The sequence below is a fragment of the Orycteropus afer genome, unplaced genomic scaffold (assembly GCF_000298275.1).
Source record: "Orycteropus afer afer isolate SDZICR_OR568_19922 unplaced genomic scaffold, OryAfe1.0 scaffold00045, whole genome shotgun sequence".
Lineage (NCBI taxonomy): Eukaryota > Metazoa > Chordata > Mammalia > Tubulidentata > Orycteropodidae > Orycteropus > Orycteropus afer.
In genome coordinates this window covers 2,889,767-2,907,102 of record NW_006921632.1, presented here as the reverse complement: position 1 = coordinate 2,907,102, position 17,336 = coordinate 2,889,767, and the positions used below count along the sequence as shown (strand labels likewise).

At 45.1% G+C, this 17,336-nt stretch overlaps 2 protein-coding genes across 2 annotated transcripts; one reads left to right on the top strand and one right to left on the bottom strand.

Annotated features, from left to right (window-relative positions):
- Positions 1-1,336: 1,336 nt before the first annotated feature.
- On the top strand, positions 1,337-11,766 carry CCDC65 (coiled-coil domain containing 65). Its single transcript, XM_007937864.2, has 8 exons — positions 1,337-1,462; positions 1,990-2,157; positions 8,642-8,811; positions 9,286-9,424; positions 10,227-10,424; positions 10,613-10,831; positions 11,184-11,336; positions 11,449-11,766. The coding sequence occupies exons 1-8, from the start codon at positions 1,337-1,339 to the stop codon at positions 11,764-11,766; spliced, it is 1,491 nt and encodes a 496-aa protein (XP_007936055.1).
- Positions 11,767-12,312: 546 nt separating this feature from the next.
- FKBP11 (FKBP prolyl isomerase 11) lies at positions 12,313-15,359 on the bottom strand. The gene is made up of 6 exons (XM_007937863.2): positions 15,234-15,359; positions 14,985-15,050; positions 14,512-14,599; positions 14,195-14,228; positions 13,753-13,823; positions 12,313-12,530 (listed from the first exon to the last, which is right to left on the bottom strand). The coding sequence occupies exons 1-6, from the start codon at positions 15,357-15,359 to the stop codon at positions 12,313-12,315; spliced, it is 603 nt and encodes a 200-aa protein (XP_007936054.2).
- Between the last annotated feature and the right edge of the window lie 1,977 nt (positions 15,360-17,336).

Below are 17,336 nucleotides of genomic sequence, written 5' to 3'. Positions count from 1 at the left end.
GAAAGTAAAGATTATAGCCTTCAGTATGGATTACACTTCAACATAAGGAGAACAAAAATACTTACAACTAGACCAGTAAGCAACATCATGATAAATGGATGAAATATTGAAATTGTCAAGGATTTCATTTTACTTGGATCCACAATCAATACCTATGTAAACAGCAGTCAAGAAATCAGACGTCATATTGCACTAGGCAAATCTGCTGCAAAAGATCTCTTTAAAGTGTTAAAGAGTAAAGATGTCACTTTGAAGACTAAGGTGTGCCTAACCAAAGCCATAGTATTTTCAGTCCCCTCCTATGCATGTGGTAGCTGGAAAATGAATAAGGAAGACCAAAGAAGAATTTATGCCTTTGAATTGTGGTGTCAGCAAAGAATACTGAAAATAGCATGGAATGTCAGAAGAATGAACAAATCTGCCCTGGAAGAGGTGCAGCCAGAATCCTCCTTAGAAGCAAGAATGGCCAGACTTCATCTCACCTGCTTCGGTCATGTTGTCAGAAGGGACAGACCACTCCCTGGAAAAGGATATCATGCTTGGTAAAGTAGAAGGTCGGCGAAAAAAGGGGAAGACTCTGATTGACACAGTTGCTGCGACAATAAGCTCAAACACAGCGGCGATTGTGAGGATGGTGCAGGATCAGCAAGTGTTCCATTCTGTTGTACACAGGGTCGCTATGAGTCAACACCGACTCGACGGCACCTACAACACACTCACATACACATACCTATACATATATATGTCTATACACATACATATATATATACGTCTATACACATACATATATACCTGCACATATATTTTTTGGTTGTTATTGCTGTTGTTTCAAAATTTCGTATGTCATAGCAATTACCAAAAGTTTCTTTTTGTGTGTGTACATTTTAGTGACATCATTTACTTTTGTCAAGCTGTGCACACTCCGCCCTCATTGTGTTGCTTTTCCCATCATCAAAAATAACACGAGTCTACTACCCAGATAGTGAAATCTCCCCATCCCTAGTAACCACTTTTGAGTGGTAAAACCAACCTCTCAAAAACTGACCGCAGTCCTCCAGGGGACAGGGGGCGCTGCAAGGCTGGGTCTTTCCTCTTAGCTTTTCATTGCGTCTAGGTCCTCGTTGCTAGGAGACGGGGATGCCTCACAGGCGGCTCGAGATCCCAGTTTCGCAGCTAGCGGAGGTCTCTTTTGCCTCAAGGCGAAGATTTTAGGTGCTCCTACCGCCCAAGGGTAGTTCTGGGAGTCCCCTTTATGGAGACGTTTTCCTCTCACCCTCTCTAACGTGGGCTGAGGTAGGCGGAAGCTTCTATCCCAGATCTAGTCCCCAGCGCAGCCATGCCCAAGAAAGGTAAAAAGCTGCCCTTATCCGATGAGGACCAGCTGCTTCTGTTTCAACAGAAATTGTTGGCAGAAGAAGAGATGGCCAAGAAGAAGGAGAGGCTCCTGAGCCAGTTCTTGAAGGTGATGGTCTCCTGCATTACGCCCTCCCCCCTGCGATGTGCCTGTATCTTCAATCCTGTCATTGGCCGTCGCCTCATTTTCACCCTAGCCTCCTTTACTCCGGGAATCTTGAGACTCAGATCTACTCAGAGTTCTGGCAACACTGTTGTGTGGGAGAAACGTTCTCTGCCAAGCATGGAGGTGGGGGTTAGTTAGAATTTGTCAGTCACAACTGAGCCCCAGAAGTGGGACAGGAGATGCTGCCAGCTGTCTGAAATTCTGATACTAACCCCTGACATGGGTCATTAGAAACATCCTGCTCAGATGCCACCACCTTAAAAGAAATTCACCCTTGCCTACCTAAAATGCCATGAGGCTGTTCCTGTTTTACTTCAGGCCCTTCCAATACAAGGACTGGAACCCCCTGAGTATTAGCCATCAAGAGCTTTGGCCCCCCAGAAGAGACAAGGGGGTCGGGTGTGATCTTGTTTGCTGTACTGTGTCAGTGTTTGGCTCTGACCTGGATGTGTATTTATTCCTTCATACAGGACAAACTGGCCAAGGAAGAGCACAACAGTGCTCTGAACCTTAATAAGATTAACACACAGTGGAGAACTGTCCTTCGAGAAGTCAAGACCAAAGAGCTTCATAAAGACATTGAGATACTCAGCCAAACATTTGAACGAGTAGTGGACTGCAAGGACAGTGTTATCAAGGTAGGTGCACTTCAGTATGGTTGCTCTGACTTCTTAAGAGAGTGGGCCTAGGGAATTAGTTCACTAATCACTCTTAAAGCCCTGACAAGATGGGAGGTTGTGACAAGCCAAGCTATGGGTAGTAAAACTTCAATGAAATGAAAAAATATGAGGGGGGAGGGACATGAAGCTCAATTGGCACAAAAACACTGTTCTACATCCTACTTTGGTGAGTAGCAACTAGGGTCTTAAAAGCTTGTGAGTGGCCATCTAAGATGCAACTGTTGGTCTCTCCTCATCCGGAGCAAAGAAGATGAAGAAAATCAAAGACACTTGGAAACAATTACTCCAAGGTACTAGTGGACCATAGGAACCTCAGCCTCCATGACCCTGAGACCAGAAGAAATAGATGGTATCCAGCTACCACTGCCAACCACTTGGAAAGGGATACAAATAGGAGATTCTGGATAGAGCAGGAGAAAAATGTGGAAAACTTAAAATAATTGGGGGGGGGGGGAAGACCAGGCTTACTGGTCTGATAGAGACTGGTGAAACTAGTGAGACTATGGTCTCTTGTCACTCTTTGGGCCTGGAAAACCTCACTCCTGTGGCTTACCCTTCAGTCAAACAATAGACAGGCCTACAAGGTGAACAATTACACCATGGAGACAACCATGGGAGGAGATCAGAAGGGCAGCATTTGTACAGGAAGAGGGCTCAGAAGGCAGGAATGCATAGGAAAGAAGGACACGAGGAAAAGGTAACCACAAGGAGGAAGTGGGAAAAGAGCTGTTACATTGTGGAGACTACAGTCAATGTTGCAAAACAAAATGTGTATGAACTGTTGAATGGAAAATGAACTTGCTCTGTAAATGTTCACCCAAATCACAATAAAAAGTTTGAAAAAGAAAAAGAGAATATTAGGCTGCCATCCCTCTACCTCCAGTAGAGTAGCCATTCTCCTTGGTCATCTACTGTCCCAAACCCATACTATACAGTATTAGAGTTATAAAGCACAGTAGACATCACCCAATGACTTGAATTTAGTCCCACACTTTCAATGTGAGAAGGCTCACATTGAGAAGGGCTCATAAGAGAGGGGAACTGACTTACCCAAGGTCACATAGCTAGTGGGAGAGCTGAGACTAGAGCTCAAGTTTCCTGACTCTCACTGTAGAGCTTTTTTCTTTCTTTCTTTCTTTCAATATTTATTGTGATTTGGGTGAAAGTTTACAGAGCAAATTCATTTTCCATACAGCAGTTCATATTTTGTTTCATGACACTGACTGCCATTCCCCACAATGTAACAGTTCTCTTCGCACTTCCTCCCCATAGTTACCTCTCCCTGTGTCCTTCCCTCCCATGCATATAGTGCTTTTTTCACCCAAATTCTGTTTGGATTCTTTAATTCAACTCCATTGGCTGTAATTAAGAGTGAGAAAAGTTCCATGGGTAAGAGCAGTTCTGGATCTCTGAGTAATTCAGTCAGGCATCCTTATGCTCTTGGGAGGTTCTTGAGTTCTTCATTTCATCCCAACTTTTCCTCTAGGGGATTTTGCTGTATGCCTTTTTTAAAATCTAATTTTTAACCTCTGTTTACCAACCTTCTCCTTACTCTCTTGTGTATTTAAAAAAAAAAAAAAAAATCCCATACTAACAGCAAAATATGTATTGCCAATCTGGTATTCCCTTTCTAGAAAACACCTTTCTCCATCACAGCCAAACCACTAGAGAAAAAATTCAGCAGACCCTAGGCAGTTTCCAGTAATATATATTGAGTCCCAAGAGTTTCAAAAATCATTATACCATAGAAATCCTTACCCCATCAGTTACATTTTACAGCTTTTGAAGTGATTTTTTTTCCCAGACTCTTATCTGGTATTATCAAATACTTGATGAAAAGAGAACAAGCAGTGTTCATTTAGGGATGCTGAGCAGTGGGCCAGGCTCACCCACGAGCCAATTAGTTTCTTCCTACACAACAGCCTTGCAGCTTAAAATTACAGTCCCTCATGCTTTAGCTAAACCACCAAACACCAAAAACCAAACTCACTGCTATCAAGTCAGATCCAACTCATAGTGACCCCTCCTTGGGTTTCTGAGGTGGTATCACTATGGAACTAGATTGCCCAACCTTTTTCTCAAGGAGTGGCTAGTGGGTTTAAACCGCCAGCCTTCTGGTTAGCAGTCACATGCCTTAGGCACTAGGACACCAGAACTCCCTCGCACATTGTTAATATGCACCTTCAAGGTCATTCCTGAATAACTGAAACACATGTTAAATGTGCAAATATTAGTGAGCCTCACTTGCTACTGCCACTTCTTCACCTCCCCTTCCTCCTGCATCCCACGATATCTGTTTCCACCCTTCTCTAGGAAACTGCTCTGGTAAAGGCCACCAGTCCAGAACTGTGGACACTTTTCATGGAGATATTCTTCATCTAATCTGACCTCTCTATGGCACTGACTCTCTTGGTCATGCCCTACTTCCTGATACTCTTCTTTGGCTTCCATGACACTGTTCTTTCCTGGCTTTTCTCCTGCCTCTGGGATATGTAATCCAGTCCCCTTTGTGAGTTCATCTTCTTTTCTCCATCCTCTGAACTTTTTAGTGTTTTCCAGGTTTCTGAGAAGTGTCCAGGGCTTAAACAATCTTACTCATTGTGCTGGCTTCAAATATTTCTTATATATTAATGACTCTCAAACTAACACCAGCCTGGATTTTCCCAAATCCTTATATTCAAGTTCCCTAGATATCTCTTCCTGATTGTTGCATTGTCCTCACAACTGAACTCATGAACTTCTCCTTTCCAACCAGCCCATTTCACATCCTCCACAATCTGGTCTTCCTTATACACTCTTCTGGGGTGGCTGGTGCCTTTCACCAAATCACCCAGCCCCAAAATCTGGAAATATCCTAGGTTTTTCCTCCATCCCTGATCTCTGTTACTAAGTCTTGTATAATCTTCTGCTGAAGTATTTTTCAAGGCCATACTCTATTCTCCTTCCCCACTGCCCTGCCATCGTTGGGACTGGGCATCATCTCATCCGGACTACTGTAGTAGGCTCCTAAGTGGTCGTCCAGTCTTCAAGTTCAACTACCTCCAGATGATTCTCTATAATGAGGATTGTCTTTCTGAAAATTAAAATCAGATCCTGTTACTCCACTGCATAAATATTCTTACTGGCTCCTATCATCTACTGGGAACGCTGGTGGCACAGTGCCTAAGGCATTTGACTGCTAACCAGAAGGCTGGTGGTTCAAACCCACCAGCCACTCCCCAGAAGGAAGGTTGGGCAATCTACTTCTGGGAAATGCCTGGGAAACCCAAGGAGGGGTCGCTATGAGTCGGATCCAACTCGATAGCTGTGAGTTTGGTTTGTTTTTTTGGTATTATCTATAGGAAACAAAACCTAAACTCCACAGTAAGAGCATCAAAGCCCTTTGTGATCTGGTCCCTATCTGTATCTTTCACATAGATAGCCTTGTTTCATACCTGTGCTTCTCATGTGCACATGCTGAACCCTCTGGAATCCTCTGTCCCCCATATCCACAGTCTTACTGAAAAATTCACACTCCTGTCTGAAGAGCTAGTACAAATGTCATCTCCTCTGTGAAGGCCTCCCCAGTACAATGCTTACTCAAATGTAAGCATGCAGTCCTTTATATCCCATTTTCACTTTTAAAAACATCACTTTATAGCAATTTCCACTTTGTATTGTAGTTTTGGGAGCTCTGATGGCATAGTGCTTAAGGCATTTGACTGCTAACCAGAAGGCTGGCAGTTCAAACCCACCAGCCACTCCTTGGAAGGAAGGTTGGGCAATCTACTTCCATAGTGATACCTCCTCGGAACCCAAGGAGGGGTCGCTATGAATCGGATCTGACTCAATGGCAGTTGAGTATGGGATTGTAGTTTTATGTTTATGTTTCTGTAAGCTCCTCTGGGGGTAGCGATCATGTCTTTTCACCTCTGAATCCTCGGCATTCAGCATTGTTGTTGTTGTTGTTATGTGCCGTCGAGTCAGCCCTGACTCATAGCGACCCCTCCTTGGGTTTCCAAGGCAGTATCACTACGGAAGTAGGATTGCCCAACCTTCCTTCCGAGGAGTGGCTGGTGGGTTTAGTGCTGGTATATAGCAGGGGTTGAATACACATTTGTTGAGTGAGTGAATGGTCTTCCATTATCAGAACCTATTTAATAGGATCCTTCTTCATGCTAAACATACCAGGTAGTGGCTAGCTCTGTGTAGAGGTCATACAGTGAGTGAACTCAAGGTTACTGGACCATACGGACCTCAATATATATATGCCTTTTAAAATTTTTTAAATTTTCTTTTACTTTTTTGAATAGGTAACACATTCACATTGTTCAAAATTCAAGAGAGAAAGAGGTAATATAGAAATTTTCCCTCCCACCTTCGCCTCCCAGCCACCAGTGCTCCTCTCAATAACTCGGTTCATCAGTAAACTTTTTTTTTTTTAACACAAATGATAGCATACTATTACACAGTTCTTTATTTCCTTTAACAATATTTCTTGGGGATTGTTCCACATAAGTCCATAGGAGATGTTTGTTCTTTTATTTTTACAAACCAAACCAAACCCAAACCCACCGCCATCGAGTGGATTCCAACTTATAGCGACCCCCACTGGGTTTCCAAGTCAGTATATCTTTACAGAAGTACATTGCCCCATCTTCCTTCTGTGGAGCAGCTGGTGGGTTTGAACTGCCAAACTTCTGGTTAGCAGTCGAATGCCTTAGGCACTGTGCCACCAAAGTTCCTTTTTATTTTTATAACTGCTTAATATTCTGGATTGTGGTTTTAGATATTACTTTGTCCTCTAAATTTCCTGTACCTTAGTCAGCAGAACTAGAAGCTAGTTTCCAAAAAACCAAAAACCCACTGCCATCAAGTCGATTCTGACTCATAGTGACCCTGTAAGACAGAGTAGAATTGCCCCATAGTGTTTCCAAGGCTGTAGATTATTACAGAAGCAGACTGCCTTATGCTGTTAAGAAGGAACCAGTTCAAAGATATCATGCTTGGTAAAGTAGAGTCACCAAAAAAGGGGAAGACTCCTCAATGAGAAGGACTGACACAGTGGCTGTGATGATGGGCTCAAGCATAGCAAATATCGTGAGGATGTTGCAGGACCAGGCAGTGTTTTGTTCTGTTGCACATAGAGTCACTATGAGTCAATGGTACCTAACAACAATAATGGTAACTGATTAAAATTTTAAAGTATCCTTATGAACTCATAGGAGTCCTGGTGGCACAGTTGTTAAGTGCTCAGCTGCTAAGCTGAGGTCAGCAGTTTAAACTCACTAGCCACTCTGTGGGAGAAAGATACGACAAACTGCTTCTGTAAAGATTTAAGCCTTGGAAACCCTATAGGGCAGTTGTACTCTGTCCTGTAGGGTTGCTATGAGTCAGAATTAACTTGATGGCAATGGGTTTGGTTTTATGAACTCATAAATCAAATATACTTGATGTTTCACTCCACTGCAGTTATTATCCTTATTATATATCCTTACTCAAACTGTATCTTTCTTGCCAATGGAAGTGTTCCAGTTATCAATTGTTACATAAGAAACCACCTTTAAACTAGTGGCTTAAAATAGATTATTATCTGGTTGACTGAGTTCATTAGGGTGGTGTTCTTGTTTGGGGTCTCTCATGCAGTTTCAGTCTGATGTCAGCTGGGGTTGCAGACATCTGTGGACTTTACAGGGTTGGACATCCAATGGCTGGCAGTCGATTCTGGCTGTCGGCGGGGAGCTCAGCTGGGCTGTTGACCACAGTTTCCCATGTTCCCCCCAAGTGCATTAGGCTTCTCAAAGCATGGAAGTTGGGTTTCTAGAGGGAGCATCCCAAGAAAGATCATTTCAAGGAGCAGAAAGAAGATGCCAAGCCAATCAAGGGCTAGACCCAGACCTGGTGCAGTATCACTTCTGCCATATTCTGATGGTCAAAGCAGTCACAAGGTCTGTCCAAATTAAAATAGATGGAAGAAGAGGTTTTACCTCCTAATGGAGAAGTGGCAGTGTGACATTCCTGAAGATTGTAGGATCAGAGAGATTGTGCCCATCTTGGAAAAATACAGTCTGACACAGTGAGCTACTTCATGTTGGTTCATGAGTCCTCCTTGCATGACCCTTTTGGTCTTTCATAGCTTCTTTGCTATATTGTATGACAAGATATTCTCAGCTTATTTTCTGCCTCAGCCCTCAAAGTAGCCATTTCTCCAAGAATCCCTAGTTCCTTTTAGTGGCAGCTCTGTCACTGTACATGTTTGCTGTCTGTAAGACACTGGCTGGTTCCATGGAGCTCTTGCTTTATCTTTAAGAGTGGGAGAGCTAGTCCTTCTAGAGTCATAGAACTGGCATTAGGAAGTAGGGGAAAATGTCATCATGCAGTCCAGCTGGCCTGCTGAATACATTTTTCTTTTTTCACATAGATGCCATTCAGCCAAAATGATAACTCTCTATTTCCTGCTCAGTCTTTGGCTAAGGACCTGTCAGAAGCTGAGGAGCAGTATGCCCATGCCCTGCGCAGCCACCTGCACAATGTTGATCAGCTCTTGGCCTTGCAGAGGCGCCGGCTCACCCTCCTGGAGGAAAGCTACACCAGGGAGCTGGAAGCCCTAACCAAGGAGTTTGAGACGGAAAGGTATAAGGGCCCAAAGAGAAGATGGGGAATTGATTCCAAGGGATAGCTAGACTGTCAAGGAGCTGCCTGTAAGCAGGTGGCCAGCCCCCTGGAGCATGCCACACCTAGATTATGACATGGCCCCTGCAGGGAAGTGCCTTCTAAACTAACTCAGGTTTAAACTTACAGCATTAACTTCTCTTTTCTCATGTCAGGATCCTGTCTATAACGCCCCAACCGTCTACTTTCAACTTTCAAAATCCTGTCCATCTGGCAGGAGGCAGGAATAGGAGCGAGACTTCTCTCTATAACCTTTTGAACATTTAAATTTTTGTATCATTTGTATCAAATAAAATGTTATTCTTTCCAGCCCTAAAAAGAATAGAGCCCTTCCTCTCTGTGTACCTGGCATTTTATTACATACTGTTTTGAGTTGTCATTACTGGTCTGCATGCTTTATCCCTCAGAGCAGGGACAGTATCTTGTCTCCTATAGGAAGATGATCATTGACCAACACGAGAAAGAGATTCGCTACCTACAAGATGTCTTCATGGCAATGGAGCAGAACTATATAGATGCCGAGTATGAAAGCAAGCTGGAGTTCCAGAGCATGTGGGATGATCTCAAAAACAAGGTACAGAGGGAGAGCAGATGGGCAAGAGCTGAGAGAGAAGCGAGAGAACAATGCTTAAGACTGTTCAACCCAGGCTGGATTTCAGTGTTTCAGACACTAACACAGTCAAGAAAATGTCTGTAGCCATTGTAGGTGGTAATCCTACTGATTTTTTGTAATTTCATGAAAATTAGTTGCAAAATAAGGCCCTTCTGAAATGTCAAGGGAGTGCATTTTTAAGCTAAAAAGAACCAAGATTGGCTTCAATTGTGATTGGCAGATGGAAAAACTAAGGCCCAAAGAAGTAACATGACATGCCAAACTCATGCAGCTGCTCTGTGGGAGAGCCAGGACAATCCTGGTCTCCTACCCCTTAGTCCAAAGTGCTTTCTACCACCTGGGAGGTTGCCCAGCTTTGGGTATGGGGTTCTTTGTTTTCATTTTTCATAGAGTTTTATGTAATTTTTGAATAAGCATCCTAAATTTAAAAATTGGGAGATTTCAAATGAAAATCCAAGTTTTTAGTCTCCCTTGAAAAACAGAGTTGGCAACACCGGGCCACATTTCCACATGGCAACATTCACATGGAGCTGAGCAGCTGTGGCCCTTTTAGATGGAGCATTTCTTCTGCAGTTCACCATAGGCCCACCCACCTGCAACACTTATTTATGCCATCTGCCTTGTCTTTGTAGGCATTTTCATTTGCAAACTGTGCACTATATTATGCGACAAGTAGTTCAAGGAGGTGAGGTTGCAAGTGGAAGTGAAATGGTGCTATAATAGGGTGATTCCAAGCACTGGCTATTGTGGGGCTACTTCCTAGAATTTAGAAGAGAAGCATTTTCTAAGACTGCAACTGGAAAACATCGTGGAAGACCTTTGGAGAAGGTTCCAGGAAGCACTCAAGAATTACACTGACGTCACAGAGGATCGAAAGATTGCCTTTGAGGCCTTAAAGGTGAAAGATGAGAAGAGCTCCAAAGAGATTGAAGCCCAGATGAAAAAAATACAGAAACTACAGGTTAGTGTAACTAGCCAGAAACACAGCTTCAACTACTCCATCATCCCCTATTCATCTTTCCCCAGTTTCCACTGGGCCTCATCACTGGTTGGGAAAAGATGTTACACTCTGATTTTGGTCCCCAGACATCCCTTTTACTCTCAGCTGGTTAACCGTTTCCTCTAATCTATTCTTTTCCTCCCAACCAGGATGCCATAGGTATTTTAAAAGGCAAAATCATGGTGCACAGCCATGAGAGTGAAGAACAGAACCAGTATATTCGTAATGACAAGGAATTGGTCCTTGTACAACTACGAAAACTTAAGGCCCAAAGGACTCAGACCCGGAGAGGAGCACAGGAGAATCTGCTCAAGCTTACTCTGGAAAGTAATGCTACCCTAAAGGCCCTGAGAAAGACTGTTGATAAGGTAAAAAAGGGGAGTGCGTGGTCAAAACAAAGCCATTGAGCCCAGTTCAAAGTGGAAGAGTTTGGGAAAGACAGAAGAGGGCTGAAAGTAGCCCTCCTACTTTATACCTGAGTGGGCACTGCAATGTCTTTTTTATTCCATATTCTCTCCCACTCTCATGTTTTAATTTAGGTGAATAAATAAAAATAAAACACTTGAAATAATGCTTGACACATAGAAAGCACTCTGTTCGTTTTGTACTGTCTCCCATCTGGATGAATAGCTTCCCTGGGTTCAAACAAGGGAGCTAACTCCACTCTCTTCTCTCCTTGCCCCTTTTCCTAATAAAAAGATCTCTTCTTGCTTTCAATAGGGAGAAAAGATCCTCAAACTTGCTGAAATATGTAGAAAGTATGAAACAGAGGAAGAAAAAGTGCTGCCTTTTTATTCATCAACATTGGACCCTGAGGAGCAAGCAGAGATAGTGCAAAGTAACTCAGAAGAGCTTACTGAGGAGCTTGCAAAGGTAAAGTTCCTTGAGCTAGGGGCCACTGCTCAAGATTAGGGATGATGGGGCACTGAGCAGCAATCACTAGCAGGCCTTGCTGCATACCTTCTCTCTTTAACTCAACTCCCAGGTGATGATGGACTACACAGGGATGGAGAATTTCTGGAAAAGGTACAACAAAGTGAAACTGGAGCAACTGAGCCTCCAACGCAGACGAGCCCAGCTGTTAGAAATCAATGGGAAGCTGAGGGAGATGCTCAAGCAGTACCTGGATGGCATCTCAGTGAGTGATGAAGTGCTGAGCCAGATCAACCCACTCTTCATTGTCAACTATCGAAGCAACTTACCCCAACCCTTGTCTACACCTGTAGCCCAACCAGGTGGCAAACAATGTCCAACCACTTACAACATCATTGAAGCAGCTCATGTGATCTCCCATACCCTGTGATCCAAGGAGAAAATTTCTTTTCAACCCAAGATTTCTTGAGAATGGTGAACTTTGCTATTAAAAGTTTCCGTGGAGTTCAGGAGTTCCTTATATCTTTGCTGTATTGGACAGAGCAGTCCACTTTGATACCACTATGAGCTACAGTCCCCGGGAATGGATAGAATAGTTAGGCCACTACCATGAAGCTTACTGCTCAATGAAGCATTGCTCCTGAGCCCAGTTCCCTGCAAAGTGGAAGAGTTTGGGAAAGACAGAAGAGGGCTGAAAGTAACCCTCCTACTTCATACCTGAGTGGACACTTGCAATGTGTAATCAGGGTACCACAGAACCTAGAGCCTATGGGAGGATCCAAGACCAGGTCATTGGGGGTGAGCTAGGAAAGGAAGAGGCGGCCAGGGCAAGAGGTGACCCAAGGCTTCTAATCATCTCCACGTGAGGTTAAGAGCCAACCCAGTGCCTTTTCCTTCCAGTCCTCTTCCTCATTCCCACTTATAGAAGTAACTGCAGAAAGTGAAGAATGCAAAGTTTTTTGTTTTTTTTGTTTTATTATTTCTTTTTACTCTTGTTTCGTTTCTCTTCCTTGAGCTTCTTTTTGGAGACTTTGGGTCTGTTGGCCTTTTTGTATAGGTGATATCCAATGAGGCCTAGGAGGGCTGGCACCATGGCCATGCCCACCAGAGGTAAAATGCCCTTCACCAGCTTTTGCCAGTAGTTGGCTCGGATCAGTGCAATCAGCTCCACATCAAATTGCAGCACTGCATCCGCTGGAGAGGCAGAGAAGGGGTGAGGGTTAGAATCTCTGTACGTTTTATCCAGGGCTCAGACTCTGAATGAAAATAGGGAGGATGGGCCACAGCAAAGCCAACTACTGTGAACCTGGTAAAATTTAAGCACGAGATTGAGTTCTCTTAGATAAAGGCAGGGGAAGGTTATACAGTCTAGTAATGGCTATGTTGACCCCAGCTAGAAGTGTGATATAGGTTCAGTGCCAAGTCTTCAATAGCACAGGAAAACATTCTGTGAATCTGAAAAGTACAGGCTGTTCCCCATCAGTAAGTGAGAAAACCATCTATACTAACTGTACCCCAAATCCTACCTCCACTTCCAGACAGACACATGGATAGAATTTTTGCAGGGCTGAAATTAATTAAATTCAGACTAGAAATTGTTTTAATTCCCCCAACCAATGAGCACACTTGATGTGATGGCTAGAGAAAATATGAGTTTCAATATTAGAGCCAGAGAGAAGGATGTGGCTTCGGAATGGGTAGGGGGAGTGCAAATAGAAGCAAACAAGCAGCGCAGGGGCATGGGGAGGGAAGAGAGCTTTGGGTGGAAGAGTTTCTCCGTAGGCACCTTGCCCTTTTTCAGTCTGGTCCTCCCTGTAAGCTGGAACTAGAACTGCGATCCCAATACTCTTGGAATACAACATATTTTAGCTAACTGAACATTTGTTATAACTAGAAGCAAGAGAGATGCATGTTAGGAAATCTGTCCAGTCTAGCTTTTCAAGAATACCTATGAGCAGTGACCTATGAGGGCTTTTAAAAATTGCTTTTTGTTTTATGTGTTAGGAACTAATTGACTATGGTCACTTTCACTGTCTCTTCCATGCTGGAAGCTGAAAGAAGTGGGGATGTGGTGAGAAGCCATGCCAGCTGCACAAATGACAGAGTGTGACATCATAGGAAAAAGAAGAGAAGTGCAGAGTTGTCAGGGATGGCACAGGCAGCAGATCCATGTGGCTCCTCCATAAAATCAGGGGCTACCAGGCGCCGGGCCACCAGGTAGCTTTAACAGATTTTTATCTCTAATCCCTCTTGGTGATCTGAGAAGGAAAAAAGACAGTCCTGCAGGAGGCCTAGCCATCTGCTCCTTTAGCAAACTTAGTCTAGACCTTTTTTAGCTCCAAAATGTATATAGCTCCTTGTAGCTCTTTAGGGCTGGATATTTTGATGGCCTGACAGAAAGGCCTTGTCAGATTACCTGGGATAGATGGTGGAAATCCCCGTTTTCCATAGGCCAAGTGAGAAGGAATGATTGCCCTTCGCTTCTCTCTGAAGGAAGGAATGTGAAACACAGCCAGAGGTGGGACTAGGTGGGCCAGGAGCATCCATTTTATCTTAAGTCTCACCAGCAAACTCCCTGGTTACCCTCAGCTCATTCATACCCAGAATGCAAACTCTCCCACCAGAGCACCAAACAAACGCATCTATCACCTCACATGCCTCAACTTCTCCAACAAAACCCACAGCCAGAAAAGCACAGAGGCTTTGAATGTCCTCAGGGTTCCCATTGACCTAACCCTGTCCAGTGTGAAGCCAGAACGCTTTACCTCATGTTCCTCTGCCTACTCTTAGAGTAGGGTGGCAGAAGCCTCTGCCCCTGAAAAGGGGGTGCCCAGGCCCAACCCTGCCCAGATACTCACCCCACACACATGTCTAGAAGGCTCTGCTCCAACCCTTGAGGAAGAAGACACAACTGAACTACAAGCTACACACATTCCCCAAACCCCACTAGTGGGCAAAGACTCCCCCTTCACCCTCAATTGAGCTTCTCCTCAAGTGTCAAATCTCTGGCTTCCAGTGGAGTATGGGGCCAGAGGGGTAATTAGAAGCGAGGTTTGAAACTCAGCGAGTGGCCTGGGTCTTTATTTATTCCAGGGGGCATTTATCTAGGGCAGATTAGGGGTTAAAGCAGGGGCTTAGCTTGGGACGAGGTGGGATGGGAGGCAAGTTCACATACCTGGGATCACCTGCTTTTGGCCAAGTTCTATCACCAAAGGGTCTCGGGTCAGGGAAGTGTCAATAATGCGGCCATCTACCAAGCTGCCCTGGGGGGAGAGAGCATCAAGAGCGCACACCCAGGACTTCTCCCTCCCCGCAGGCGCAACACACACCTGGACCGCTGGGCGGCGACAACCCCCTTCCACCTGTAGCCTAGCGTTCCCCTCAGGGCAGAAAGGAACTGGAAGCCCCAAAGGGCTGGCACTTCTTGGTGATCTCTCCACCTTTTATTTCCCCGCACTGGGGAGGAACTGACAGAAAAACCAGGAAAGGAAATAGGCTGCAAGAAGGTGCGCCCCTCCCCCCGCCACGTGCTCCAAGACCCCAGAGGCCCGATCTGACCTGCTTGCCACGTGTCCAAACCTAAGCTGACGTGTTTCATCAGGGCCCCGCCCCCTCCCAGGCCCCGCCCCAACCCCCCAGCCCCCTCACCGTGTAATGGATGTGAAGTGTGTCTCCATAGGCAGCGGGCTCTGCACACGGTTCGGGGGGCTCCACCTACGATCGAGCTACGGGAGTCACAGAGGCTCCTCCAAAGATCCTGTTCGCGCCTCTAGACCCAGCACCCCCAACTCAGTTCCCATATTTCCTCTCCTCCCCTTCCCAGGTTCGTTTAAACACGGGTGTACCCCCTTCAAGGGCAGGCCCGCGATGCCGGGGGTCGGGACGCCTCCTCCTCACCAGGGTCTCCACTTGGAGGGTCCGGACAGGACTTTCGGTTTCGACCTCGGCCTCAGCCCGGCACACTGCCCCACTAAGCAGCAGCAGCAGCAGCTGGAGTGAGAGTAGTGAGGGGCGCAGGGTCATGACTGGACGCGGGACTGGGCACCGGGGTGGGCACCAGGACAGGCTGTTCAACTGGTGGCGAATAAGACAGCGTTCCATCAAGAGCCAGGAGGAACTGGACAGGACGGGGCGGGCTGCAAAGCGCCAGCTCCTCCTCCCGCAGCCCTTCCTCCACCCTGTCCCCACCTCCAGGAGGGAGGCGGCCTCCTCCCTACCCTCCAAGATCCGGAGGTCGCAGTTTCTGATCCGCCAGTTAGCCGTTGTTCTTTACTATAGCGAGGGGTTAGGTCACCTAATAGCACCTATCGACCATTACCTACTGTGTGCCGGGGCTTGTCTTTTAGTCCTCATACCCACCCTGAAAGACGGCATAATTGTTTCCATTTTACAGATAAGGGTGCCCAAGGTCATCTAGCTAGGTAGTGACAAAGACAGGATCCAAACCCAGGGTTGAGTCCAGCGTGTCTCCTCACACCTATCCTAGCTGTCTGGCTGGCCCACGTTACCCTAGCAGTTGTCAAAGGTAGCATCCCACTCCCACCTCCACTCTTTCAATTTGAAATTTCTGGAGGTCATATATTCACAAGGAGAAGGGATCTGTCCTATCCTTCTGTGCCTCAGAAAGCCAAGTGAAAAAAGAGCAAGGGGCCATTTTTCTTTTAAGAATGCAGTGATTCCTGCTCTTCTGACATGACCATTTCAACAAATTTCTAGAGAGAGCAGTAAGAATTACCCTTTTATGTTTATGTAAGGACTTCAACTTGTCATCAACAAGATCACAGGCACCGCATTTCTTGTTCCTTATACTCTCTAGCATGTCTCTGGCATTTGACACTATTGAGCCCTTCCAAGCTCTAGACACAACTGCCTACTGGGTTTCTCTACCTGGATGTTTAGCCTGTACTTCAAACTCAACACACTCAAGACTGTATTCAGTTCTCTTCCTCCTTCCATTCCACCTGCAACGTTCCCTCCCAATTTGTTTTTCCTTTCAGCAATGTCTTCAGATTCTTCTCTCATCTCTCACATCCAACCAGTCTCCTTTGGATTCCACCTCCACAGTCTACCCAGTCTTTTCTTTCTATTCCCATTGCTACCACCCTAATTCACTGTCTTTCTCTTCTGGTTGTTTAATAATGAGAATAAAGTCCTTTTTAATTCAGGAGGGAATTAAAGGAACAAAAGGCCTGTGGTAGCTTCTCCTACTCATAGTCATGATAAAATTTATAGTTTATCCCCTCCCTAAGTGTGCAGATACGTATATTTAGGAAAGGAAGTAGAAGGATGCACACCAAATCATTGTGGGTGGTTACCTCTGGGGATGGGAATGAGAAGAGTAGGGGAACAAGTCGTCACACATTTTGCTCTGTACATTTATGTATTGTTTGTATCTTTTACAATAAAAAATTAGTTATAAAAATAATTTAATATTAAATGAGCGAGCAACATACACAGAAATACAAGTGAAGTGTGTGTCCAGTGTTGAATGAGTGATGCTAACAGAGATAAAGGAGCCAGAGTCGGGGAAGGTCCTTGTGGTTAAAGAGGTCCCGAGCAGCTTCATGTAGGAGGTGAAGCTTGAACTGGGCCCAAAGGAGAAGTGGGATTTTAAACAAATCAGAGATGGGAGAAAGGCAGAGGACCAAATGTTTGGGAGACTAGCTTGACCAGGCTACTTTGGCAAAAAGCAAGGGATTTATCCAGGAGAGAGAGAAGTAGTTTAAGAGGGAAGATTGGAATGGATGTGAGAACCTAATGTAAGGTCCTGAGCAAAGGGATGAGAATGTATCCTGCACAGATACATCAGCTGTTTGGAATGAAACAATGAAGATGCAAGCTACCATCTTGCCCAAATTTGAGGCTTTGTTTGGGAATGTGAATGAAAGAGGGAATGAGGGTTGAGTGGGAGGGTAGTAGTGGGAATGGAAAGAACACAACTATTTAAGACAGTATTAGTTACCCGCAGAGGGTAGTGTAAACCCACCTCAATACAGGAGG